The 26,999-nt window shown below is 33.5% G+C and overlaps 1 protein-coding gene across 3 annotated transcripts; it reads left to right on the top strand.

Moving 5' to 3' along the window:
- The first annotated feature begins 3,898 nt into the window (after positions 1–3,898).
- Positions 3,899–26,686, top strand: LOC111712996 (uncharacterized). 3 transcript variants are annotated; one of them, XM_023487770.1, is made up of 11 exons: positions 3,899–4,007; positions 7,759–7,806; positions 8,412–8,449; positions 8,921–8,984; positions 9,683–9,761; positions 10,313–10,367; positions 14,177–14,286; positions 14,382–19,956; positions 20,254–20,362; positions 20,439–20,530; positions 20,607–26,686. In XM_023487770.1, exons 4-11 carry the CDS (start codon positions 8,974–8,976, stop codon positions 26,174–26,176), a joined length of 11,601 nt encoding a protein of 3,866 aa, XP_023343538.1. In that variant the 5' UTR covers positions 3,899–4,007; positions 7,759–7,806; positions 8,412–8,449; positions 8,921–8,973; the 3' UTR covers positions 26,177–26,686. The 3 variants fall into 3 exon arrangements, with proteins under 3 accessions (XP_023343538.1, XP_023343537.1, XP_023343539.1); XM_023487769.1 differs by lacking the exon at positions 3,899–4,007 and adding an exon at positions 4,027–4,134; XM_023487771.1 differs by lacking the exons at positions 3,899–4,007; positions 7,759–7,806; positions 8,412–8,449; ... (1 more) ...; positions 9,683–9,761; positions 10,313–10,367 and adding an exon at positions 12,251–12,331.
- Positions 26,687–26,999: the final 313 nt, after the last annotated feature.

Here is a 26,999-nt window from a genome sequence, read left to right as displayed (position 1 = left end):
TATAACTGTCCGTCTGGAAACTCTAGGGTTCCAATACTTAAAGGGAAGGAAAGCTACTATTCTTGATCAATATCTTATACAAAATTCAGGTATTACCATTGATATACAAATAAACAGACATAGATTTCCAACATGTACCAACCATTGATATACAATATAACAAACATAGATTTCCAACATGTACCAACCATTGATATACAATATAACAGACATAGATTTCCAACATGTACCAACCATTGATATACAATATAACAGACAAGGATTTCAAACAAAGACCAACCACTGATATACTGTTATACTGAGAAAGGGATTAGAAAATAGCTGTGCACTGCACACTGATTTACGTAATGGAGACATATTTTCAACTTAACAACAAGGAGTTTTATACAAAGTTGTTACTAAGCAAAAATAATATCTATTTCATACTTGTAAACTCTATTTGCAAGTTGTCTTTTGTCATATTTACCATAATAGTTTGTTTTTTCCAGTCAGTTTTGAGAAATTCTGATATTACGAAAGATAAGACAGAGAAGTTTCTTTTTGCAAAATGCAAAATATTTGCTTTCTAAAATTCTTAGAATGAATTTCTGTTTTGTGGTCAAAGTTTTTAGCTTATTAAAGGCATCAATCGGACTAAATCTTAGGGTTCAACCAACATCTTATTTTAATAATAGTAATACTTAATTAACAATATTTATAACTTAAAATAACTCAACTTTTCATTTTTTTATTTAATATGCAATTTGGATATTCTTAATTTGAGGTTATAGGAATTACAATATTTAAATATAATTGATCAATGCTTTTCATCTTACACTATCTTATGCCAATCTTACAACTATTTAATTATGGTTCATGATAAACTTTCACTTTTTAATATCACCTTCAACACCTCAAACCTAGCAGAAAAGATAAAGAAAATAAGCAGCAAAAGCTCCATTTATAGATTAAAACCATCCCATTATCTGAAAGGTTTCGAATGGTTTCTGAGAATTTTTATTTTCTTTATGTTTCTTTTATGATAAACCTTCACTTTCAATGCAATGTTCTTTAATTTAAAATGTTGGTATACAGTACACTACATATACACACAACGAGGTATAATTATTATATTTTATGGATTTCTAAATTATTTGTTTGAAAAAACTAGTTTGAAATTTCAACACTAAAGTACAGTACAGTACTAATCAGAAAATAGTGGAATAATTGTCCTATTTCTTTCTTCTGTTAAGTTAAAATCTTTAAATGATTAAAAAATAAATCTCTCTGTAGGTCTTAAACCGGGCTTTTAAACCAACTGCCCGAGTCCTCAGACACACTGCCTGAATGCCTACTCTTTCCAGTTACAAATCTTTGATTTGACCCACATTAAGTTGTCAGAGTTTGATAATTTTTAACTTTTTGAAAGCCATTGACATAAGGAAACTGATTGCACAAGTTTTGCAAAGATTTTTTTTCAAATTGTTTGCATAAGAAAAGAAATTTGCACATTTTAGTTTTTCTTGATTACACATCGAGTTATTTAAATTATTGCAAGAATTTTGGCATATTTGAAATGGCATGGTCAAGGGCTCTTTAAAATTGTATATTTTATCATTTTGGACATTTTTTTAAACTATTTTTACCAGGATTTTGCCAAAAAATCAATTTTTGCAAATTTTCAATTTTTTTTGCAGATTCTAAAAGTAGAGCATAAGAGCTTTTTAATGATGTAATCATTGGTCATATTTAGAAATCAAACATGGAAGGGGGGGGGGTCAAATTGACCCTCCCCCTTTTCCCAGCGTATGATGGTTAAAACGGTATATAAAAAGGAATGCAGGAATGACCCTCCACGCAAAGATGGCGGAAATGCCAGACCTGAAACCTTTATCTGATCAAAAATATGGAAGATAACGTCATATTTCTGACTAGAAAAGTGTTTATTTTGTGAATTTTTTCATTGTTTCTTATAAGCAATAAATGCACTATAGTCACTTTTTCATAGAAACCGCAAATGAAAATTAACAGATTAAAGAAACAAAAACATGAATATCTAATTCATACTTAATTAGACGAGGCTTTTAATGGCACTATTGTAAATCTGGCATTTGCCATCTTTGCAATGGATGGTCACTTGAAAGTACACATTCAGTCCCTTACATTGAACATTCACTTTATTCCTATATTACATGATGGCCAATAGGCTTTAACCAAAGTATTAGATGTTTTTAAAGAATTATGTTGGATTGCTGGTTTCTCTTGATTTTCTAATACACATCTCACATATTCAGAAATAATATAATTCACAATGGAATAGATTACTTGAAATAAACAGTTCAAATACAGATTTCCTTTTTGTTAAAACTCTTCCGTAACTCATTTTAAAGAGTTTGATTGCAGAAAATGAGTAGATTTTTTTTTAAAAACTTATGTCAAACGATTTTTTTTCTATGAGAACAATCATTTAGTTTTCGATTTTTAGTCGTCGTTTTTCATTAACATTCCTACTTGTAGTGTGGAAATCGGGAACAATGCTTGTCTTCCTGCATATGAATTTATTCTTTAGAATTTACAGAGAAATATGCAAAAAAGATAATTCACGTTGCGAAATCATGCATAAAATTAACAATAAAGATAGTAAAATTGTAATTGTACAATGTACAAACTACACAGCTTACAGTATAAAACTTTAGCTATTTAAATTATTTTAATATATCTAGTAGGTGAATATTATTATCAAACCAGGAAATTAATGTCTAAATATTTCTAGATGAAATATTAATACAAGAATGTTCAAATCATTGATTAATTAATAGTAAAAGATGGAACACTAGATGTCGTCTTTTCAAGATTTAGGGTTTTTGTTCATAATAACCCTGAGACAAAAGCAAAATCTAGTTACGCGCATTCTCCAGAGACAGAGCCTGTTCTACGCCTTATTTGCGTAACCCCTTTAGGACTTGCCTCAGGTTATTGTGAACGGAAAACCCCTAAATCTTGAAAAGACGACATCTAGTGTTATTTTTTGTTGCTAAATAATCTGTGGTTCAAATTCAAACGGCTGACCCTTTTAGAAATAGTTACCAGTGCCAAAAGTTAACGATCGCCGTTAACAATTATGTTATGTAACAAAACCTGGAAACATTTGAAGACAGTATACATTCAATAACATCCAAATACATAAAACTATAAAACTCAAAAAATAAGCGAGAGAAAAAAACAGGAAAAGATCAATTAAACTTTTTTCAACCTTTAATTTTTTTCTTCAAAAACGGCTGTTGCCGTTAGTTAACGATTTTAAAAATAACAATTTCTGCCACTCGTTACCAGACTCTTATGTTAATTTTCAAAAACCTCCGTTTCGATTATGGAACTTTGCCTAGCCCTAGTTTTCAGCAAACTTAAAGGAATTGATTCTTAGACACAAACTCTGATTTTCTGAACCCTGTATTTCTGGAACTTGATGGTGTAGACCATAGATATTTCAAACTATATTTGAAATATCAAAGATTTGCAATATCAAGTTGAAAATATTTAGGGATTAGAAATTTTGAGTTTGTTGCAAAGACTCAATTCCTTTCAAAGTTAAATATCCAAAAATTCTCAGTTAAAACTTTAGTATGTAAAGACTACTTATTCTGTTAGGAATTTAACATCCTGCATACCTTAGAGGACATTTCTGAGGTCAAGCAAGCTAAATTAAACAGGTAAACATTTTACACATTCTAAACATCTTTAGATAATTATTTTAGTTTAGAACAGAAAGGAACTTAGATAAAGGCTATAATGAAAAAAAAAAAATTATTGTAGAATTTTTTTTCTCTATTTAATTTTTGTTTTGTTAGTTGCGAGAGTTCTAGACGATGTGAAATTGTTTGTGCCTCTACCCTGATACACACTGGTCAGTCCGTTGCAACTTTCTGTTCTGGCATTCTTTCCATTGTCCGCCCCGGCAGCTTGGCTGGTCAACCCGGACACACCGAGTATCCAGTCACCTGGTAATATCTACCCAGACCACCCGGCAGGTACTGCGACCACAATTGCGTAATTTCGAGACCAATTTATTGAGAAGTTTTTGTGATTCTAAAATCTGATTATGGAAAGACGGTCAGTGTCACGTGAATTATCAGCCAGTGTTCATTATACGAATTAGTAAGCTACAAAGTGACCCTTGCCCTGCACTTAAATATGCTTATACTAGATTTAATTTTTATTCTAAAATTTTAAAAGCCGACTTTTAGTATATTTATAGTGACATAAAAATAGCAATCTTTAATGTCTAACTAACAATTATTAAATTGTTTCCCCTTTATTGGCATATCTAAACTGCTTATTGATCTTAACCAAATAATCTGAAGTAAAACTAGTTTACCCCTTTATCTTTGATATTTATTATTAAACTAACTGAACAAAAAGAAACATAAAATAACTTTTTAAGGGTGACCCTATAACATGCAAAGATGGCATTTCGCGATTCACCCTTATAACTTTTGTCTGATCGTGTATAAATTATATTTATCAATGTTTACAATTTTGAAAACTAATTATCTTTAAATGTGGTTTCTCTACAAAAGACTTTTAAACCTAGAAAAACGAAATAAAGGTTTAAGGGTACCGTTGTAAATCGGGCATTGCCATCCTTGCATGGAGGTTCACTTTAAATTACGCTTACAATCCTACCTAAAAGACTCAGTTTATCTAATCTTGGAAAGTAAAAGTAAGAGTTCTTAAAACATATTTATGAATTGTTAAATGAATTTGTATTGTCAAATAAAAAGTTTATTGTTTTACAACATTTCTTGTAGAACATTCTAAAACTGTCATTTTTTCTTAGAAATACATCTACAGCAAAGTTTGAAAAATTTGGTATGTACTGTACTATGCTGTATTGTACTGTACTGCGCTGTGCTTTGCTGCAGTGTACTGTACTGTGCTTTACTGGGCTGAAATTTACTGTGCTTTACTGGGCTGAAATTTACTGTGCTTTACTGTGCTTTACTTTGATGTACTGTGCTGTACTGTGCTGTACTGTACTGTACTGTACTGTGCTTTACTGTGCTGAAATTTACTATGCTGTACTTTGCTGTACTGTACTGTACTGTGCTATATTGTACTGTACTGGTCTGTTTTGTACTAAATAAATATGAAAATTAAGTATTAAACATTCACGAAAAAAATGCTCAAATAGTAAAAATACAAAAAGTAAATAGATTGCATTTGACTAATAAAGTACAAAATTAAGTTAATTTTCACTTGTCCATCAATCAATCAATATTTCCCACTAGAACCGACTTTCCCTATTTAAGGAATAAGCTTTGAGAGTAAACATTCTCAATTAGTTTCTCATAACTTAGTGTAGTGACGCAACCTCGTCAATTTTATTAAAATCCGTTTTGAGAGCAAACATTCTCAGTTAGTTTCTCATAACTTAGTGTCGTGACACAACCTCGTCAATTTTATTCAAATCCGTTTTGAGAGTAAACATTCTCAATTAGTTTCTCATAACTTAGTGTCGTGACACAACCTCGTCAATTTTATTCAAATCCGTTTTGGATCTTTTGCTTAAGGGACTGTAAGCGTAATTTTAAATGAACCTCTACGTAAAGATGGTATAATGCCCGATTTGCGACCATCAATTAAGAAATAGATATTATATTGTGGTTTCTCTACAAAAGCGACTTGCGCATTTCTATTGTAAGAAGACAAAGCAGAATTATCTAAATTAAATACTTTAAAACCCAGAAAAAAAACGACAATATCTTCCACATTATTGAGCAGATAAAGGCCACCGCCGTATACGGTCTTTGCCACCTTTGTATGTTTTTTAATTCATTTTGACATTGATGGGATCGTCGTCTGATCGTGATAGATTCTTGAAGCATTGTTTTGAATGCAACCATTTTATCTTCCTACATAATTCAATCCAAAAAATTTCCAATTTTCATTGGTGAATTTGACCTTTAAAGGGAGTGACCGGTTATGTAAGGTAGTTGAACTGAGTATGCAGTGTTGTGGAAAACTTCCTTCATATTCATTTGAGACACATTAAACTTGTTAAAGATATGTAAATCCTGAGTTTGAGCGCAAATTCGATGTTCAAAACTCCTACTTTGGGGGTGGATACGTGTTCAGAATTAGTTTTTTTTTTAATTATTAAATCAAATATTTCTCAAATGAATCCTAAAGAAGCTTTCCACAACACTGCATACTCAGTTCAACTACCTTACATAGCCGGTCACTCCCTTAATGCAATCCACATTTTTGGAGGCAAACCATTTTAAATTATCACCTTACTTTAACCTAACTTATTTAAGCTTTATTTTTGCAGTAGTGTTGATATTTACTGCCAATCGTAGAGGAACTGTCATTGTAATATAGTTTTACCGATTAACAATACAATTTTCTCACAAAATAGATAATTTCAAGATAACAAGACGTTAAACTCTACAATTGGAAATGCGTCTTTCTTCAGTTAGTTGTTAGTTTCCCCTAAACGAAATTTATGTGCGTAAAGATTGTACATCTTTTTTCTCATAAACTCGTTAATGCAAATATAGGATTAACACATTTTAAACCATATTTTGCATAAACTAATGTAAAGTTAACAACTTTTTTCTTCAAAATAAGGGTTTTAATCAATTTGACGATGTTTAGCTTATTGAACATATTTTAACAGTTTAAATATTAAGTTAATCTGTGAAGTATAAAATCTTGAAAATTTAACCGTGATTTACCGTGTGATAAGTAAAACTAAATTTTTTGAATTTTCATCTTAAGAAATACCTAATTTTTTTAAGCAAAGCCTTTTATCTGTGTAAAACTAAAAGCACATAAAAAAATTATTTTTGTTTCTCCCAGCCCCTTTTTCTTTTTTTTAATCAGAATTTATTAAGTTTTAACAAAAAAACATAACGATTTCATCTCTGTAATTTCTGAACACAATTTATATTTTTGTCGTGATCAAGTAAAAATTAAAAATATTTTTGTCCATATCGCTTAAATGAAACAATATTCAGTGGTGTTATGTATGGGGCCTATAACACCGTGGAATAGGAAAACAAGTTTTAAACTCAAGTTTGATGTTAGATTTTTAAATAAACAGTCAAACACAACAATTGTGCACTCTAAACAGATTAGTAAATTAAAAATAACGATTTTTCAAGCTTCTGGCAAACTATTTGTTTTTTTACAACACAGAATATATAATATACATACATGATATAAATGTCGTCTTCCAATATTACAAAACGGCCGAGTTAACTTTCATTGTAACCTCCATGGTTATTAAGGTTAGCTAGGTTTCTGACCAATGTTTTGGTTGTCCATTAGTTAAAGACACTTCTCAAGGGCGTACACAGGGGGGGGGGGGGGTAAGGGGGACAGTGCCCCCCATAGAACTCATAGCTATAACACTTTTCAAATCCGAATCTGAACAGTGAACAGCATAAAAAAATAAATTTGCCGTTTTTTTCTGCTAGTTTTGTTAGAAGGAGAGATAAAGTAGTACTTGCAAGGTAATTAGACTGTTTGTGTACCTTTTAAGTATCCAAGATGCCAAATTTTTTGAATTTACAGTTCACATTTTGCCCCCCCCCCCCTGGGAGCTCAAAGGGAGGGGGAAATTCTGCGCTTCGCGTATATTTGACCCCCATAGATTTATCTCGGTGTACGCTCTTGACGCTTCTGTAAAACATTTTTTGAAATTAAAACTAAAAGAAGTTAAAGATTATAAAAAATTGATCTTAAAGTTTATTTAAAATTTAAAATTTTTTTCAGCAACGACTTCAGAAGAAGCCTGTCAGTCACTTCTCCACCCCTTAGAAGGTAATATTTTTTAAAGGGATTGTTCATCCATTTTAAATTGGACATAATCTACCAATTTTTTCTATTTGAAACTCCACTGAACCTGTTGTATTATATGAGGATGTCCCTTTATTTATTTATCTATGGGATGTCCCCAATGGCCAGAATAGATTTCTGTCATAATAGTTATCATGTTAATGTCTTTAAATGGGGCTGATTAAACTTAAAACTCCAGCTCTTTTTAAATACCAGGCCGACTTTTTAGTAGCTAGAGCCTAGAGCAAGCTGAACATGCAGTAAACATACAGACTATGTAAATGTAAGGCAAAACGGGGCGGTACACCAAATGAATCATCCTTCTCTAGTTAAATAATAACAATAATAATAATAATAATAATAATAATAATAATAATAATAATAATAATAATTAAAGTAAGAACAATATTTCGAACCCAACTAACTAGTCACTATCAAGAGTGGTCAATTTATTTCATTAAAGATTTTTTAAAAAAAATATTAGAGAGACGTCTTTAAGCCCAACTTCATGACCTCTAAACCTGATTTGGGTCTTTGAAATGAACGCGTACTATTAATAAAAAATAAAAAATCTGTATTTCTGTTTCCAGGAATGGTACTCTGTCTCCTACATCAGGAATAAGTTCAGGTCAAATCTTTTTTATAATTACATTGTTTATATATTTTGAAATGAATTTTTGTTTTATTTTCTTAATCCGTGTTTGAAAGATGATCACAGTACAAAAACGTCCAAAAGTTTGTTCGTTTTCCGTTAAAAACTGAACGTTTTCGCATTTTCCCTTCTTATTTTAAGTTACTGTTCGTTTTTACCGTTCTCTCTCACAAACGACGTTAAGGGAAGAAATTTAAGATTAACGATTTAATATAAAACAACAGGTAATGTATTCTTTACATTAACTGTTCAGTAACGTGCATCCAATTTTCTTAACGTTAAAGTTAGCTTAGGTTGCCGTTCATTAACGGAACCATGTCGTTAACGTTCTAAAACGTTTCTCAGCCTTAGTACCATGATTATCAATCTTGTATTTAGGTGGTAGAAAATCTTGTATTTAGGTGGTAGAAAATCTTGTATTTAGGTGGTAGAAAATCTTGTATTTAGGTGGTAGAAAATCGTCGGCAGTTTTACTTCAAGAAACAACAAGAAGCATTGCAATGTCTAACGAGTAAGTTCTTTCTTTAAATGTGTATTCGTCATTTGTTGTACATTGTACAGTGATAACTAGAAAACTCTGAAGAAGAAAGACGACTTTTGGAATTAAGTTTTAACTTTAAAAAGCGCAAAGAGCACAAAACATAGAAATTGTGCATTGTAAAAAGTTCCTTTTCCCAAAAAAGTGATTTCAGAATTAGTGTTTAGTTTTTAAGTAAATTTCTGTCTATAACTCCGATTATCTCCTGAATAAGTTAAACAAATTAAATCATGGTAAACGCTATGTGTAATAAATTTTGGAACAAATGGAAACTTAAAATTATTTTAGACAAAAAGACCATTTCTTCAGTCTTAAATTTTGGTATAAATAAAATGCAAAACAGCTATAGCTAAAAATTTATCTTTAAATCATAACAACGCATCTTAATTTAATATATATGACAAGATTTCACCTCATCGTAAAATATTAATACTTTAGTTTTTAAACCAATAGAAATGTTTTTAAAGGAAATGACTTTTTGGCACAAACTTTACTTCTCTAAAAAATTATCTTTGATATCTCAATTAGATCTAAAATATTTCATCGTTTGAAATATAACTAAGGTTTATAATATTGAGTTACAAAGATAAAGGGATTATAAAATCAGAGGGTGCGACGAAAGGATTAATTCGTTTACGATAAAACCTTTTTTTAATTTTTTATTTTTTTAGACAAGAACATACGTACTTCCCCCCTGGGTATACTAAATGCGATCTCAAAGCAGGAAGGATGAAGGTTCCTACTTTCAAGGTAATTATTATTATTTATTTAAGTTATTTTTTATTTTCATATTAGTTACCGTTATTTTATTCAACTAATAACAGCTGGTTACAACTTTGTCAAAACTATCGAACTACAAGGTCACAAAGTCACACCTACATTTATCTTCTTCATCTTTGTTTAGTTTACAGCATTTGCCATGCAGAATATTAACATTTATATGTAATGAATACATTTTGAAATATTAATTCCCCAAAAATGTCCAAACTTAAAAAACTATTGTTGTGCATTGAAGATGACATTTAAGTTGCTCTTTAATCATCGTTTTTGCCAGGACTGATAGTGTAAATTTAATAGCAAAAATGGCGATGCCCAATTTACAACGTTTTCCTTAAAATCTGAGAATCAAGGATTTACATGTTTGTGTTTTTTTAAAACTGTATATTTTCTTTTTTGGTCAGAAAAACGACAATATCTTCCACATTTTCAAGGGGACAGTTGTAAATCTAGCGTTGCAATCTTCAGATGGGAGGTTCACTTGAAATTCTGATTACAGTCCCTTTAAGTAATCTTTAATACAGGTGACCAATGAGAGAGCTTGGACCAATCCTACCCCTACCCCCTGGGGACGAGACAGTAAGTTAAAATAAAAATGAAAAATAATCGAAAACATTTTTATTTTTTTTTCTTAAAAAATTTAATGTTTGCCTGGGAAAAAATGAAGAGATTTATCTTCTAAACTTAATTTATGGTTTTCTACACCTATCAATAGATAGATAAAGCTTATTGCTAAAATCTGTGTACACAGAACGAGTTTACGATAACAAATTAATGTTTATTTTAACAGTACAATTGTATAAAGCAATTAGCTGGAAAATAAGAAATAAAAAAGTGTTATGTTTGTTACGAAAATTTTTTTAAAATGATTTTTAACATAAACTTAATGTAAACTTTACTAAAAATTAAATTATTCCTTTATAAAAAATATAATAATTAAATGTCTTTTGTTTGGCAAGAACGGTAAAACATAAACTTAATGTAAAGGTTTTCTAAGAATTGAATTAAGACTTTCCACCAACACCAACACCAACACCAACACCAACACCAACACCAACACCAACACCTTTAAAGGGAAAAATATAGATAAATTTAATATTCAGAAAAAAACCTAATAGGGTCAATATTTATATATTGATTTATATATTCAATTGATAAACAAATTATAATTTTTGTTGTATTTATTTAAAATGACGTATTTTGTATATATTTCTCTGTAACTTAAGTATCAAGTAGCTTTCTGTAAGAAGAAGCGTTATTTTAGGAAAATTTAGGAAATTTTAGCGAATTTGTAAACTTAAGGACAGGCCAATAAGCTTTTTCAGGGACACCGGTGTTATTTATATATATATTGAGGGGGTAGGTTAAGGACCTATGAAATTCGTTAGTAAATTACAAATAGATGTATTGCAGGATATTACGTTTCTTAATTTTAAAAATATATTTCACTGCTAAAACAACGATAGCTTTATCTAAAATTAATAGAAATAAAGGGTTACACACATTTAAAATGAGACTCTAAAGACGACTTTCTGGAGTTTTTTTTGTCTTTTTCTTGTTCTAATAATGAATCAAGTTGATAAAATAATAATTTTATTTTTTAGTTTACGCATACACAAGTAGAAGATCCCATTTACTACTAAATTATTAATTTTGTAATAAAAATCTTAAAGATTTATAAATTGCAGCGTAAGCTAATTTTTTCTTAAAATTTGGAATTACTTTAATTACATATCATTTTGGAAATATTTCTTACAACATATTTATTCAAGATATAAAGGGACTATTTAAGCGCTATGGCAAAGATGGCAATGTCCGATTTAAAACCGATTTCAGATACAATAATTTTTCTACCTCGAATAGTGTTTATTCTTGCAGATTTTCTTTATTGCTTCATAAAAGCAATACATTCGCAAGCCACCTCCGCAGAAAATCCACAATTTAAAAAAACCGTCTAAATCTATTTCATACTTGACCAGACAAAGCTTTCAAGGGTACCGCTTTTAAATAGGACATTATCACCTTTACGTGGAGGGTTACATACACAAAATAATCTATTTCAACTAAAACTATTCTCGGAGAGAGTGATGACATAAATTTAATTGCTTGCTAGTGACTTACAATTATTTGTTGACATTTTTAAAAAGAAACCAAAAAATAAAGAAACAAGTTTCTAAGAGAAAAGGCAAAATATAATTGTGTTTTTATCTTACATAGATGAGACAATAATTTTCGAATTTGCAGACTTTTTAATTTTGTTTTTAAGATAACAGTAATGTGTTAAATAGATTTATTTTAAATATTAGTTTTAATTCATGGATTTAAAAAAAAAATTTTGTTTTTGTTTTTGTTTTACTTTGTGTCCATATTTACCCCTGGCTAGTTGGAAACACAACTGTTGGATACTAGAGACAAAGGACCGGCCGAGCAAAAGGAAAAGCTTTCTCAGGAAAAAAAGTTTGGTATCAAAGGTGAACACAGGTGAACACAGTAGATACAGTCGGTAGGGGGGATTCAGATCCGGTAGCCAGGAGTACACATAGGTAGATAAGTGGATGGGTAGACAGGTAGACAAGTAGGTATCTAGGTGGACAGGTAGACAGGTAGAAAGGTAGACAGGTAGGTAGGTAGACAAGTAGACAAGTAGACAGGTAGACAAGGGGACAGGTTGACAGGTAGACAGGTGAACAAATTGACAAATTTAAAACTAGAAGGAAAAATTATCTGGGTGTTAAGTGATTAGTGACTTCAAAACATATTTTTAGAATACTAGATTCTGTTTTTTTTCGAATAGTAAAAACATTTAAATATTTTTTGCGCTTCTCGCCTCATTCTTTTAATACTTAAAAAGGGTTAGTATACATCATTCTAAGTACAATTTCAAATTATAGAGTACCCACACCGGACTAACCAGAGTGAGCAGCATTCGGTTTCTTTAATTTGAAATCAAACGTGTTTTGGTCAACAATATTTCACCTTACGGATTTGTTTATTTTATACTTTTTCATTCAAAATGTATATTGTGACAAAAAAGTATTTAAGGAAAAAGGCTAAAAAAATTATGTTTAATGGGTCAGACTGTGATCAAAAGCAACAGAATATTGACAGAACCGTTAAATCCACATGTATAAACTAATGAACAACTTTTACCTATATATGATCAAGAATGAAAGAGATATTCATGTTTTTAACTTTGAAATTCAATTATATACTATTTTGGTTTCTTACGGATTTTACTTGATAAGCAATCGAAAGCATTTACTTTTTGTGTACTTGCATACTGTTTGGGATTAAAGAATTATTAGTAAAAAAGTCGTCTTCATCGTATTGATATAATCTTCGTCTACTGAAGTCAAATATGTCTAATTATTTATCAATTTATACATATAAATATTGGTTCCTGGTATAAAACATATCCACTTTATTATGTGGGAAATATATATTTTCTGAATGTAGCAATTGTAATTTGTAAAAATAACTATTTAAGCAATGTGAATCATGATTTTCTGTTCAAGCCCTGCTTCACATAAATGAACAAACTTTTTCAATCTTGTTAAAACTTTTAATTTTTTTAAGAATAATTACTTTTCGAAAAACTTATTTTAAACATTTTAAACAATAATTCGATGTTAAGAATTTCCCAGTTCCGAAATTTTCTAAATAGTTCTTGAATAGTTTTAAAAATCTGTTTAATGGCATAATGATGGTCAGAATACAGAATACAGATATAATCTGTTTTTAGCAAAATTTTAAACATTTTTCTCAATTTGATCAATTTTTGCTTTCCACAACTCCTATCTTTGCTAAATTTTATGCTAAATATTTGGCATTGTTTAGAAAGCCAGCAGTTGTTCAGGCTTGTGTCGGCTTTAGGAAAGTTCTACATGCAGATAAAATTGCTAGAAAAAGTATTGCAAAAATGAAAATAATAGAACATTTGCCATTTAATGACATCAAATTGTTTGAATTTAATTCAATTGTTTGAAAATACGTTCAGTTTTAGTAAATATAATTTTTACAAATATGATTCTAGAAATCACATCTGCAGCTTTCTAGAAACTAAAATAATTTCAATCATTTACAATTTTTATATAGTCTTATTATATATCCAAATATCTATATACATATATATATATATATATCCCTACTCATGTAAATTTTCACATATTAAGATTTTTTAAATTAACATTCTACATCAAAGTTTCGATTGCATCAATACACTTTGTATTAACTTTCTGAACAATCTTTTAAAGCCAATAAAAAAAAGAGAGGTATCTCATTTTTTAACACTTTTTTTTTAACTGCTTCAGTTTAATGTTTAAAAAAGTTTAGAAAGTTAAAGTTAAAAAGAGAATTTGACAATTTTTCCTTATTTGTATTTGTTCTAGAGATTTCTTTGGATTTTTCGCGGCCAGGTGGCGACTTTAACGTTCTGTCTCCAGATATGGCGCCTGGTGTAGTTGGAAAATTCAGAAGTTTCTACTCAACCATCGAACAGGTCAGACCTTTCCAGTAATTTTATAACAAACATATGTTTTAAAGGTTTTATGTAACTCTGTTTTTTTTGTGTGGGAAACATATTCATAAATTTAGGTGAAGGCTGCTTTCATCCAGTATGACATCAACCGGGATGGAAACATTTCAAGACAAGAGTTGGAGGATGGAATGGTTCAGTCAGGCCAGTTCTCGTTTGATGAAGCTCGGGCAGCTTTTGAGATTGCTGATATTAACGGTGACGGAGAAATAGATATTGCTGAGTTTGTCCAAGTGATGTTCCCATCTGCTGGAGAGATTGTTGCAAACTTGAGGAAAGGATTCAGAAGCATGGAGGATGTGGAAAATGTTTTTAGAAGCTGGGATTTGAATCAGGATGGTGCCATCTCCTTTACAGAGCTGCAGTCTGCTGTTTCAAAAACTGGAAACAAGCTCTCTGAAGAAGAAATGAATGCAATTTTTGTCATTGGTGATGTTGATCAAAATGGAGAAATTGACCTTGAAGAGTTTAAAAGACTGATGCTGCCAACTACCTCAGATGTTGTAACCAAGTTTAGATCTGCTCATAAGTCTGTTAAAGATGTTCAAAATGCTTTTAAGAGGTTTGATATGAACGGTGATGGAGCCATTGATCGGGAAGAGCTTGCTCAAGCTCTTACAAGCAGTGGCCTGGATTTTACCCAACAGGAGATCAACGTCATTTTCAATGCTGGAGATGTCAATAAAGATGGAACCGTTGACTATGAAGAATTTGTGGGACTTATGTGTCCCTCTGCTTCTGCCATAATATCAAAGTTTAGAAGCCAGTATAAGAACATTGAAGACGTTAGAGCAGCTTTTAAAAGATTTGATCGAAATGGCAATGGAGCTCTTTGCAAAGAAGAACTTGATGCTGCTCTGAAGAGTTCAGGACAGTCGTTCTCCTCTGTTGAGGTGGATGCAATTTTCAGTCTTGGAGATCAAGATGGAGATGGAGAGATTACTCTGCTAGAGTTTGTAAATCTTATGAGCCCATCTGCCTCTGAAGTTATCACCAAAATCAGAGCAAACTTCAGAAACCTGTCAGATATCAAAGCAGCCTTCAAATCTATTGACACTAACAATGATGGCCTGCTCAGCATGGATGAGATGATTGCCTCTTCAGGGGCAAAGTTTGATAGAGAGGAAATAAAAGCCATTTTTGAACTGGGTGATGTAAACGGTGATGGAGAAATTGATATGGGTGAGTTTATTGGAGTACTTTATCCTTTGGCTACTGAAATTGTTGCAAAGATCAGCGAGAGTTTCAAGAATATTGAGGATGTTAAAAATGCTTTTAAGCTACTGGATCAGGATGGTGATGGATCCATTACAAGGGAGGAGATGGCAAGATCAAGTCATAAATTTAGCTCTGAAGCAGTTGAAGCTATCTTTGCCCTTGGAGATAACAATGACGATGGAGCTTTAGATCTTGAAGAGTTTATTGGAGTAATTTGTCCGTCGGCTGCAACAATTATCTCCAGACTTATCCAAAAATTCCAAAATATTAGTGAAATCAAAAAAATATTCACTACTCTAGACAAAAATAGGGATGGCCAAATTAGCAGAGAGGAAATGATGTCAGATGGAAGATTTAGCAGCCATGAAATTGATGCAATATTTGTCCTTGGGGATGTTAATGGCGATGGAGAAATAGATTTGGAAGAATTTATTGGACTGTTAGCCCCTTATGCTTCAGAGGCTGTCAGAAAGTTTTCAAAAGTTGTGAAGAACATCAATGAAGCACAACAACTTTTTAGAATTCTCGACAAGAATGGAAATGGATTAATCAGTCAGGAGGAAATGAGAAACTGTGGACAAAAACTCAGTGCCAGAGAGATTGATGCAATCTTTGCTATTGGAGATGTCAACAATGATGGAGAAATTGATATGAATGAATTTGTTTCTGTCATTTGCCCAAGCACTGAAACTTTGGTTGCTAGAATTAGCAAAGGTTTTAAATCTATTGAAGAAATTAAAGCATTGTTTAAGAAGTTGGATAAGAATAATGACAATCAAATTTCCAAGAAAGAAATGAGAGGATCAGGAATGAATGAAAATGAAATAAATGCAATCTTTGCTTTAGGAGACAGCAATAATGACGGAGAACTCAGTCTTGATGAATTCATCACTGTTTTGTGTCCTTCTGCTTCCTCTGTTGTATTCAAGATCAGCAAACAATTCAAAGATAAAGAATCTGCTGTAGAAACTTTCAAAAAGATTGACTTAAACCATGATGGAAGTATTAGTAAATCTGAGATGAGTGCTGCATCCTTTGGAACAGGCACAAAGTTAAACCATATTGAAGTTGAAGCCATTTTTGCACTAGGAGATGTTAACAAGGATGGAGAAATTGATCTTGAAGAATTCCTTAGTGTGATGGTACCAGCTGGGGGATTCTGTCAATCTTTTTCTTCCACATCTAATACACAGTTTAAGCAGAAGAGTTCAGTGCAGTCTTCCTCCTCTTCCTCATTTAAACAAACTTCTTCAACCCAAATGTCTTCTTCCTTTTCTTCTTCCCAGTCCTACTCTTCTACAACTACTTATCAAGCAACTGCCATGTCTGTTTCCTTTTCTAATGCTGTTGAGGTCAAACAAGCTTTTAGAAAGTTTGATGCTAACGGAGATGGTCACCTGGATAAAAGTGAGTTCAAAAAACTTCTGTTGTCCTCAGGAAAACACGTTTCAGACAATGAAGTTGAAATGCTTTTCCGCCAAGGAGATGTTGATGGGGATGGACTCATTGATATTCAGGAGTTTGTGAAGCTCATGTTTCCAGCATCTACTGCCACTCTGACAAAACTTCAAAAATCATACAAGAGTCTGAATGATGTTAAAGCATCCTTCAGAAAGAATGATTCTGATGGGGATGGTCACATTAGTAGAAGTGAATTAAGGAGTGTTATGTCATCTTTCTCAGAACAAGATGTGGACTCTATTTTTGCTCTTGGAGATAAAGACCAGTCTGGAGGTATTGACTACCAAGAGTTTGTCTGCATGATGATTCCTAACTCATCTGGAATTCTAAGCAGAATTTCTTCACAGTTTTCTTCTGTTCAGCAGATAAAAGAAGGTTTTAAGAGAATTGACACCAATGGAGACGGAGCAATTTCTAGACAGGAGCTTAAAAATGGGCTGAGATTGAGTGAAGATGATCTTGATGTTGTGTTTGCTATTGGAGATCTTGACCAAGATGGCGAAATAAGCATGAGTGAGTTTATCAGACTTATGTCTCCATCTGCTGCCTCAGCTATGAACAGATTGAGGAATTCTTTCAGAGACATAGCAGAGGTTTTAACTGCCTTTAAGAAGTTTGATGTTAACAAAGATGGGGCCTTATCAAAACAAGAGCTCATGCATGGTATTACAAGTACTGGTCTTCAATTGAGTAATCAAGAATGTATAAGTGTTTTTGAGCTTGTTGATGTTAACCAAGATGGAGAAATTAACTATTTGGAATTTGTCAGTGCACTTTTCCCAGCAGCTGCTGATGGGCTTGCCAAATTTAGAGCTCGTTTAGGAGCAATTACAGATGTTAAAGTAGCCTTCAAGAGATTTGATGCTGATGGGGATGGTTCAATTTCTGTTGTAGAACTGAAAAATGGTGCTGGACCAGGTTTTACATCTGGAGAAATTGCTGCAGTTTTTGCTCTAGGTGATTCTGATCTAGATGGTAACATCTCCTTTGCTGAGTTTGCCCAATTAGTTTTACCATCTGCAAGGGAAAAGGTCGGTCAACTTAGAAAGTCTTTCGCCAATGATGAATCAATAAAAGCAGCTTTCCAGAAATTTGATGTAAATAGAGATGGTAAAATATCCTGTGATGAGCTGAGAAATGGTTTAAATCAATCTGGTATGAGATTCCATGACCAGGAAATCACAACAATTTTTGCAATTGCTGATGTTGACGGAGATGGAGAAATCAGCCTTGAAGAGTTCATGGAACTTCTCGGAGCAGGAACTGTGCAATCTGGAAATGTTTCAAGTGGATCAATGAGCTTCAAATCTATTGAGGATGTGAAAGCTGCCTTTAAAAGATTTGATGTCAACAGTGATGGTCACCTAGATAGAAATGAATTTAAGCAGCTAATGAAGATGGCCAGTTCAGCTTCTTCTGATTCCCAAGTTGATAATCTGTTCAAACAAGCTGACTCAGATGGTGATGGAAAAGTAGATTATCAAGAATTAATCAAGCACATGTTCCCAGCATCAGCCCAGGCATTACAAAAGTTGCAAAAATCTTTTAAGAGCTTAACTGATGTAAAAGCATCTTTTAAACGCTATGATGCTGATGGAGATGGACATGTAAATAAACAAGAGCTTCAGCAAGTCATGACAGGTTTTTCAAATGCAGAGGTAGATGCTATTTTTGCGCTTGGAGATAAAGATCAATCTGGAGGCATTGATATTCAAGAATTTATTTCCCTAATGCTACCTTCAGCTCCTGGTGTTATTGCTAAGCTTGCTTTGTCTTTCCGATCAATCACTAATATTAAAGAATGCTTTAAGAAGTTTGATTTGAATGGGGATGGCCAAATTAGCAAAACTGAGCTACAAAATGGAATGAAGCTATCTGACAGTGACCTTGATGTTGTTTTTGCTTTGGGTGATCTGGATGGGGATGGGGAGATGTCTCTCAGTGAATTTGTAAGAATAATGAGTCCTGTTGCTTGCAATGCAGTCAATAGATTTAGAAACTGCTTTAGAGACATATATGAACTTGTTCATGCTTTCCGCCAAATTGATACCAACAATGACGGATCAATCTCAATTCAAGAGCTTGCTTCAGGAATGAGAAATATGCGAATGAGTTTCAGTAATGAAGAGACCAATGCTATTTTTGCAGCTGCTGACATCAACCAAGACGGAGAAATTGGATACACTGAGTTTGTCAGCCTCATGATACCCGCAGCTGGAGATGCTCTAGCCAAGTTCAGGAAACAATTTACAGGTATCAAAAATGCTCAAGAGGCATTTTCAAGATTTGATTCTGATGGTGATGAGGAAATTTCATTTGAAGAGCTGGCTGCTGGTATGGGAAGCAATTTTAACACTAATGAAATAAAAGCTGTGTTTGCCCTTGGAGACACAGATCAGGATGGAAAGATAAGCTTCCTTGAATTTGCTAAGCTGATGGTTCCTGAAGCATCAGAGGCACTAAGTAAGTTTTGGAAATGCTTCAGAGATTTGAAGGTTATCAGGCAAGCCTTCAAGCAGTTTGACATTGACAATGATGGTGCCATAAGCAGAAATGAGGTTGTTGATGGAATGAAAAAGTCTGGAAGGAACTTTACAACTGCAGAGATTGATGCTATTTTCATTCTTGCTGATAGGGATAACAATGGCCAAATTGATTTCCCAGAGTTTGCTTTGATAATGATCCCAACTGCCCCAGAGAGGATTTCAAAGCTGAAGAAGGTTTACAGAACCAGACCTGACGTGGAGGCTGCCTTCAAGAAATTTGATGCTAATCATGATGGTTCAATTGACTACAATGAAATGAAATCTGGCCTGAAAAATTCAGGAGTTCTTCTAACCGAACAAGAAATTGAGACAATTTTTGCTATTGCTGATGTTGATGGAGATGGTCAGGTTTGCATGGCAGAGTTTGTTCAAATGCTTTGCCCTTCTGCTTCTCCTTCAACAGGATCAGGTAATTAAAAAAATGATAATATCTGAATCCCTTAGCTGATGTTGGTTTGACAATTGAAATTCAAGAGCTATACAAAAACATGAAAATCCAGCAACAATTAAAATAAAAAACATTGTTTATTTTTTGTTGAAAATTTTGGAATTTAAAATATGAAACATCAAGGTTTAAAGCAAATGTTTCGGCATTACTTTGCAGTTTTCCCTTGACGCATAAAGGATTAATAAAGTTAAAATTTTGAATGTCAAAAGATTTTACAGGTGGAAAACAAATAATCACAATGCCTTTTTTGTGCTTCAGGAAATGCATCAGAGCTTATTGCCAAGTTCAGGTCCATGTACAGAACAATAGATGATGTCAGACGTGCATTCAACACTTACGATGCCAACAGAGATGGTAATATTTCCAGGTAATTACGAATTTTCACATAATTTATCTCTCTCTAAAATAAATGTGAAATATCTGATCATTTTCTCTTTAATTAGGGATGAGCTTGCAGCAGGTATGGGGCTTTCTGGTCAGTTTTCTGCTCAGGAATCAAACCTTATTTTTGACTTGGCTGACACTGATGGCAATGGTATATTCTTCCTTTCAATATATTTTGGCTAAAGATTTAAATGTATTTAAACATAATATCATGTGTAAAATTTCAGGAGAAATTGACATTGGAGAGTTTGTTCAACTGATGTTTCCTTCTGCCGCAACAAATATCTCTGCTTTGAAGCAGAACTTTAAGTCTGAGGAGGATGTCCTAAGAGCATTCAAAAGCTGGGATACCAATAATGATGGTCAAATTTCTTTCCAAGAACTGAAATCAGCAGTTCAAAGATCTGGGCAGAAATTGTCTGATGAAGATATCAATTCCATTTTTGTTATTGGAGATATTGATCAGAATGGAGAAATTGATTTTGAAGAATTTAGGAGAATGATGTTGCCATCTACATCTGATGTTGTTTCAAAATTTAGATCAATCAGAAAAACTGTGAAAGATGTTCAAAAGTCTTTCAAGCAGTTTGACAAAAATGGAGATGGATCCATTGATAAAAATGAACTCACCTCAGCCATGAGCTCTGGAGGAAACTTTACAAAACAAGAAATTGACGTTATCTTCTCTGCAGCTGACATTGATGGAAATGGGGAAATTGACTATGAAGAATTTATTGCTTTAATGTGTCCCTCTGCCTCAGATATCATTGAAAAGTTTAGATCTAAATATAGAAACATAAACGATGTGAAAACTGCTTTCAAGAGATTTGACAACAATGGAGATGGAGCACTATCAAAAGCTGAACTTTCTGCTGCAATGAAAAGCTCTGGTGAATCATATTCTGATGTTGAGGTTGATGCCATCTTTTCTCTTGGAGATGTTGATGGTGATGGGGAGATCACTTTGGAAGAGTTTATCACATTAATGAGTCCTTCAGCATCCCAAGTTGTTCAGAAAATAAGTAAATCATTCAAAAATCTAAATGATGTCAAGGAAGCATTCAAGAGAATAGATACAAATAATGATGGTTTGCTTAGTAAGGATGAAATGAGAACATCACCAGGAAATAAGTTTGACTCAGAGGAGATTGAAGCTATATTCTTATTAGGTGATGTAAATGGAGATGGTGAAATAGATATGGGAGAGTTTATTGGAATAATGTTTCCTTCTGCTGTTGAGGTTGCCCTTCAGGTCAGCCAGACCTTTAAGACCATTGAGGATGTAAAAGCTGCATTCAAGCTTCTAGATAGAGATGGAGATGGTGTTGTCAACAAAAGCGAGATGATGGGATCTGGACACAAGTTCAATTCTGCCCAGGTTGAGGCCATTTTTGCACTTGGAGATACTAATGATGATGGAGCACTTGATCTAGAGGAGTTTATAGCTGTTATGTGCCCAGCTGCAATGACAGTTGTCTCTAGGTTGAGAATTAAATATAAAAACATCAATGAGGTAAAGAAGGCTTTCCTTAGCATGGACACAAACAAAGATGGTGTGCTTAGTAAGAGTGAGATTGCTGGAAGTGGAAAATTCAATGGACAAGAAGTTGAAGCTATTTTCATTCTTGGAGATCTGAACCAGGATGGAGAAATTGATTTGGAAGAATTCATTGGGCTGATGTGCCCAGTTGCTGCAATGGCAATTGCAAGGCTTACAAGAAACGTAAGAAATATTTCAGATGCTCAGCAGCTCTTTAAAGTTCTTGACAAAAATGGAGATGGATTGATTAGCCAAGAAGAGATGAGAGCCTGTGGGAACAGATTCAACTCTCAAGAAATTGAGGCAATATTTGCTATTGGAGATACTAATAATGATGGAGAGATTGATCTCAGTGAGTTTGTTGGAGTTATGTGCCCTGCTGCATCTACTGTGGTTGGAAGACTCAGCAAAGGCTACAAAACCTTGGAGGACATTAAACAGGGATTTAGGAAGCTAGACATTAACCATGATGGTTTAATCAGCAAATCAGAAATGGCTCAAGCTGGATTTAATGATCAGGAAGTTAATGCCATATTTTCTCTTGGAGACAGTAACAACGATGGGGAAATTGATGAAAGTGAATTTATTGCAGTCCTATGCCCATCAGCATCTGCTGTTGTCAATAAAATATCTCAAATGTTGCAAGGTAAGACTGGAGCTACTGAGGCCTTTAAAAAGATTGATATTAATGGAGATGGTTTGATAAGCAGGAATGAAATGGCAACTGCATCATTCCATGGAGATGTAAAATTAAGCAGTGTTGAGGTGGATGCAATTTTCAAGCTAGGAGACACAAACAATGATGGAGAAATAGACTTAGCAGAGTTTCTGGCTGTCATGGTCCCAAGTGCAGGTGTTTCTCGAATCTCCACTGTAGCAATTTCATCTTCCTCTCAATTTTCTTCCAGCTTCCAGTCCACAACTTTCTCTTCCTCATCTTTCTCCTCAAGCTCTTCTTTCCAATCTAGCTCTGTCTGCTCTGTAGGACTAACCTTTGGAAGTGTCCATGACTGCAAAATGGCGTTTAGAAGGTTTGATACTAATGGAGATGGTGCTATTGATAAAGAAGAGATGAAGCAAATGATGAGTTCTGCCTCAGGTAAAGCTGTATCTTCTTCTGAGGTAGATCAACTTTTTAAGAAAGGAGATCTTGATGGTGACGGTCAAATTGACATGCAAGAGTTTGTCAAACTTATGTTTCCTGGTTCAGCATCAGCCTTAGCAAAACTTCAGTCTTCCTTCAAAAGTCTGAATGATGTGAAAGGAGCCTTTAGAAAGTGTGATATTGATGGTGATGGTCATATTTCTTTAGATGAGCTTAGAAGCATGATGACTTCTTTCCCTGGAGTTGATGTTGATGCTGTTTTTGCTCTTGGAGATAAGGATCAATCTGGCAAAATTGACTTTTCTGAGTTTATTGCAATGATGATTCCAAACTCTGGTTCAATTCTAAGAAAAATAGCATCCAAATTTTCAAGCATTCAACAAGTCATGGAAGCTTTCCATAAAATTGATGCAAATGGGGATGGAGCAATCAGTAAACCTGAAATGAAATCAGGAATGAACCTGAATGAAAACGAGCTTGAGGTTGTTTTTGCACTAGGAGACATTGATCAAGATGGAGAAATAAGCCTCTCTGAATTTGTACGCCTTATGTGCCCAGCTGCTGAAAGTGGACTTTCAAAGTTCAGAAACTCCTTCAGAAACATCCAAGAAATTGTTTCTGCATTCAAAAGGTTTGATTTAAATGGAGATGGAGCCTTATCTCAGCAAGAACTTGTTAATGGAATGAGATCTTGTCAAATGAGCTTCAGTGCTGCTGAAGTTAAGGCTATTTTTGCCTTAGCTGATGTAAATCAAGATGGAGAGATAAATTTTGTTGAGTTTGTGTCTGCACTTTTCCCAGTAGCTTCTGATGGACTTGCAAAACTTAGGAATGCTTTAAAAACATTAAGCAATGTAAAGTCTTTATTTAAGAAATTTGATGCTGACAGAGATGGAGAAATAACTTTCCAAGAGCTAAAATCCGGCATGAATTCTGTGGCAAAGCTATCAGATGGTGAACTTAGGGCTGTCTTTGCAGTAGGAGATGTGGATGGAGATGGAAAAATTAGTTTCAGTGAATTTGCTAGAATGATCATCCCATCTGCAGATGAGACAATTAGCATTCTGAAGAAGTCCCTTGGATCAGCTCATGATATTGAACTTGCTTTCAAGAAGTTTGATGTCAACAAAGATGGAAAAATCTCAAAACAGGAGTTGTCTAATGGTCTCTCTGGAAGAGGACTAAAACTTTCCAATGTAGAGGTTGACACAATTTTTGATGTTGCTGATCTTGATGGTGATGGGGAGATTAGTCTAGAGGAGTTTGAACATCTTCTGGGCACAGCTCTTTCATTTGGAAGAGTGGAAGATGTAAAATCTGCTTTCTATCGTTTTGATGCAAATAATGATGGAAGCATTGACAAAAATGAGCTGAAGCAAATGCTTTTCGCAACAGGAAAAACTCCATCTGACCAAGAAGTCAACTCATTATTTCAAAAAGGAGATATTGATGGAGATGGAAAAATTGATCTACAGGAATTTGTTAAAATGATGTTCCCAGCTTCCACAGAATGTCTAGCAAGACTACAGAAATCTTTCAGAAACATTTCTGAGATAAAGTCCTCTTTTCGGAAGTCTGATTCTGATGGGGATGGTCATATTTCTAGAGCTGAACTAAGACAAGTAATGTCCAAGTTTTCTGAGTCTGATGTGGACTCTGTATTTGCTTTGGGAGATATGGATCAATCTGGTGGAATTGATTACCAGGAGTTCATCCTTATGATGCTTCCAAATGCATCGGCCTCAATCCAAAAGCTGTCATCTCAGTTTAGAACTGTAGCAGATGCAAAATCTGCCTTTAAAAGAATTGATCTCAACAATGATGGTCAGATCTGCAAAGATGAACTAAGAAATGGACTAAAACTTAGCAATGATGATGTTGAATTAGTTTTTGCTGTTGGTGATCTTGATGGAGATGGAGAGATTAATGTAGGAGAATTTATTAGAGTCATGTGTCCCAATGCTTCAAGTGCACTATCAAAGTTCAGAAATGCATTCTGTAATATTGAGGATGTTGTTTCTGCTTTCCGTACAATGGATCTCAACAATGATGGAGCTTTGAACAAACAGGAACTTCTGGAAGGACTGAACTCATTTGGAAAGCAATTCTCTGATGAAGAAGTAAATTGCATATTCTCTTTGGCTGATATAAACTCTGATGGAGAAATTAACTACGCTGAATTTATAAGTATGATGTTCCCTGCTGCCTCCACAGCTTTGGCCAAGTTTAGGAGATCTCATGTATCCCTGAAAAATGCCAAGGAGGCTTTTGACAGTTATGATATTGATGGAGATGAGGAGATAAGTCATGATGAGCTTGTTGAGGGTATGGGAGGTGAATATACTGCAAATGAAATAAATGCTATATTTGCAATGGGGGATACAGATCAAGATGGTAGAATCAGTTTCCTGGAGTTTGCAAAGATCATGATGCCAAGTGCTAGTGAAGCATTGTCAAAGTTTTGGAAGTGCTTCAGCAATATATCCAGTGTAAGACAAGCATTCCAAAAGCTAGATGTGGACAGAGATGGTCAAATTTCTAGACAAGAAATTATACAAGGAATGTCTTCTTCTGGATTGAAACTAACCTCACAGGAAATAGATACTCTATTTGTGTTGGGAGACAAGGATAACAATGGTCAGATTGATTTCTCTGAATTTGCACAGATCATGATTCCCTCTGCAAATGAAAGAATAGCTAAGCTAAAGAAATGTTTCAGAAACAGATCTGAGATTGAGGCAGCCTTCCGAAGATTTGACACAAACAAAGATGGAGCTATATCCTTTGACGAGCTGCGAGTTGGACTATGCTCATCTGGAATCAACTTCAATGACCAAGAGGTTGAAACATGCTTTGCTGTAGCTGATCGGGACTGCGATGGTGAAGTTAGTTTGTCAGAATTTGTTCACATGCTTAGCAGTAGCTCCGGATCAAGTGGGGCTGTGGAAAAGTTTCACAATTTCTGTATCAGTGTTGCCTTCAACTTCATGGATGCCAACAGGGATGGCAATATTTCCTTCCAAGAAATGTCCGCTGCACTACGACAGTCTAATTTTATGGATCAAGAGATTCAAACAATTTTCGCCCTTGCCGATCATGACAAAGATGGTGAAGTCAGCTTAAAAGAACTTCTTCAAGCACTGAAGAAGTAATTTATGAACTCCAAAACCCAGACATTTGCTCAATTATTTCCAAGAAGAAGAAGAAAAAACAGACGGAAGAAAGATTTTATTCTTATGATTCATGTTTGTAATACTATTTGAGTGTAATTGTGATGCCAAAAAATCCCAAACAGGGAAAAAGACGTAAGGCACGATCTTGGGCCAATTGTAATATGTTGCCATGTAAAAAGTTACCATCTGGAAGGAGACAGAGTACCAAATCTAAATAATTTCCTTGGAATATTTACATGGCAATTATATTATATTTGTGCCAACTTCCTGACTAAATTTCACTATTCCATATTGTTAAGTTATTGTAATTTATTTTGTTATTATCCTTTAAATATTGGTATGTCATATCATACTCATTTCACATGGTTGGATTTAAATTATATATGCTTGATTTTTAACCGCTTTACACTGTAAAGAGGGATTCCTTTTTATCCCCCAACAGTTCCAGACCCTGTAATTGCTCTTGTAATAAAAGTAAACCTTTTTGTATTTCATTATTTTCTTGGATTTGTTAAAAAATTTTAATATAAAGTATGTTAGCGAAGTTTTTAGGAGAACCCTTTTTGTGCTTGGGTTGCCATGAAATATTTCTTAAAAGGCCCATGGATAATTTAGGAAAAAAAAGACAGTGGTATCCAAAAAACTCTGGACTGATTGTTGCCTTCCTATTTTTTGTGTTTAATTGGTTAATATTTGCCAATTATGTTTTTTTTGTAAAGAAACATATTTTTTATTAGTTAGGTTAGCAGAGGTAAATAATTATAATGGCAGTTGGATAATTGAGAAAATTCATACGAAATTC

This window comes from Eurytemora carolleeae, unplaced genomic scaffold, assembly GCF_000591075.1.
Source record: "Eurytemora carolleeae unplaced genomic scaffold, Eaff_2.0 scaffold1356, whole genome shotgun sequence".
NCBI lineage: Eukaryota > Metazoa > Arthropoda > Copepoda > Calanoida > Temoridae > Eurytemora > Eurytemora carolleeae.
The sequence above is the reverse complement of the archived record's forward strand: the minus strand, read 5'-3'. Positions and strand labels throughout refer to the sequence as shown.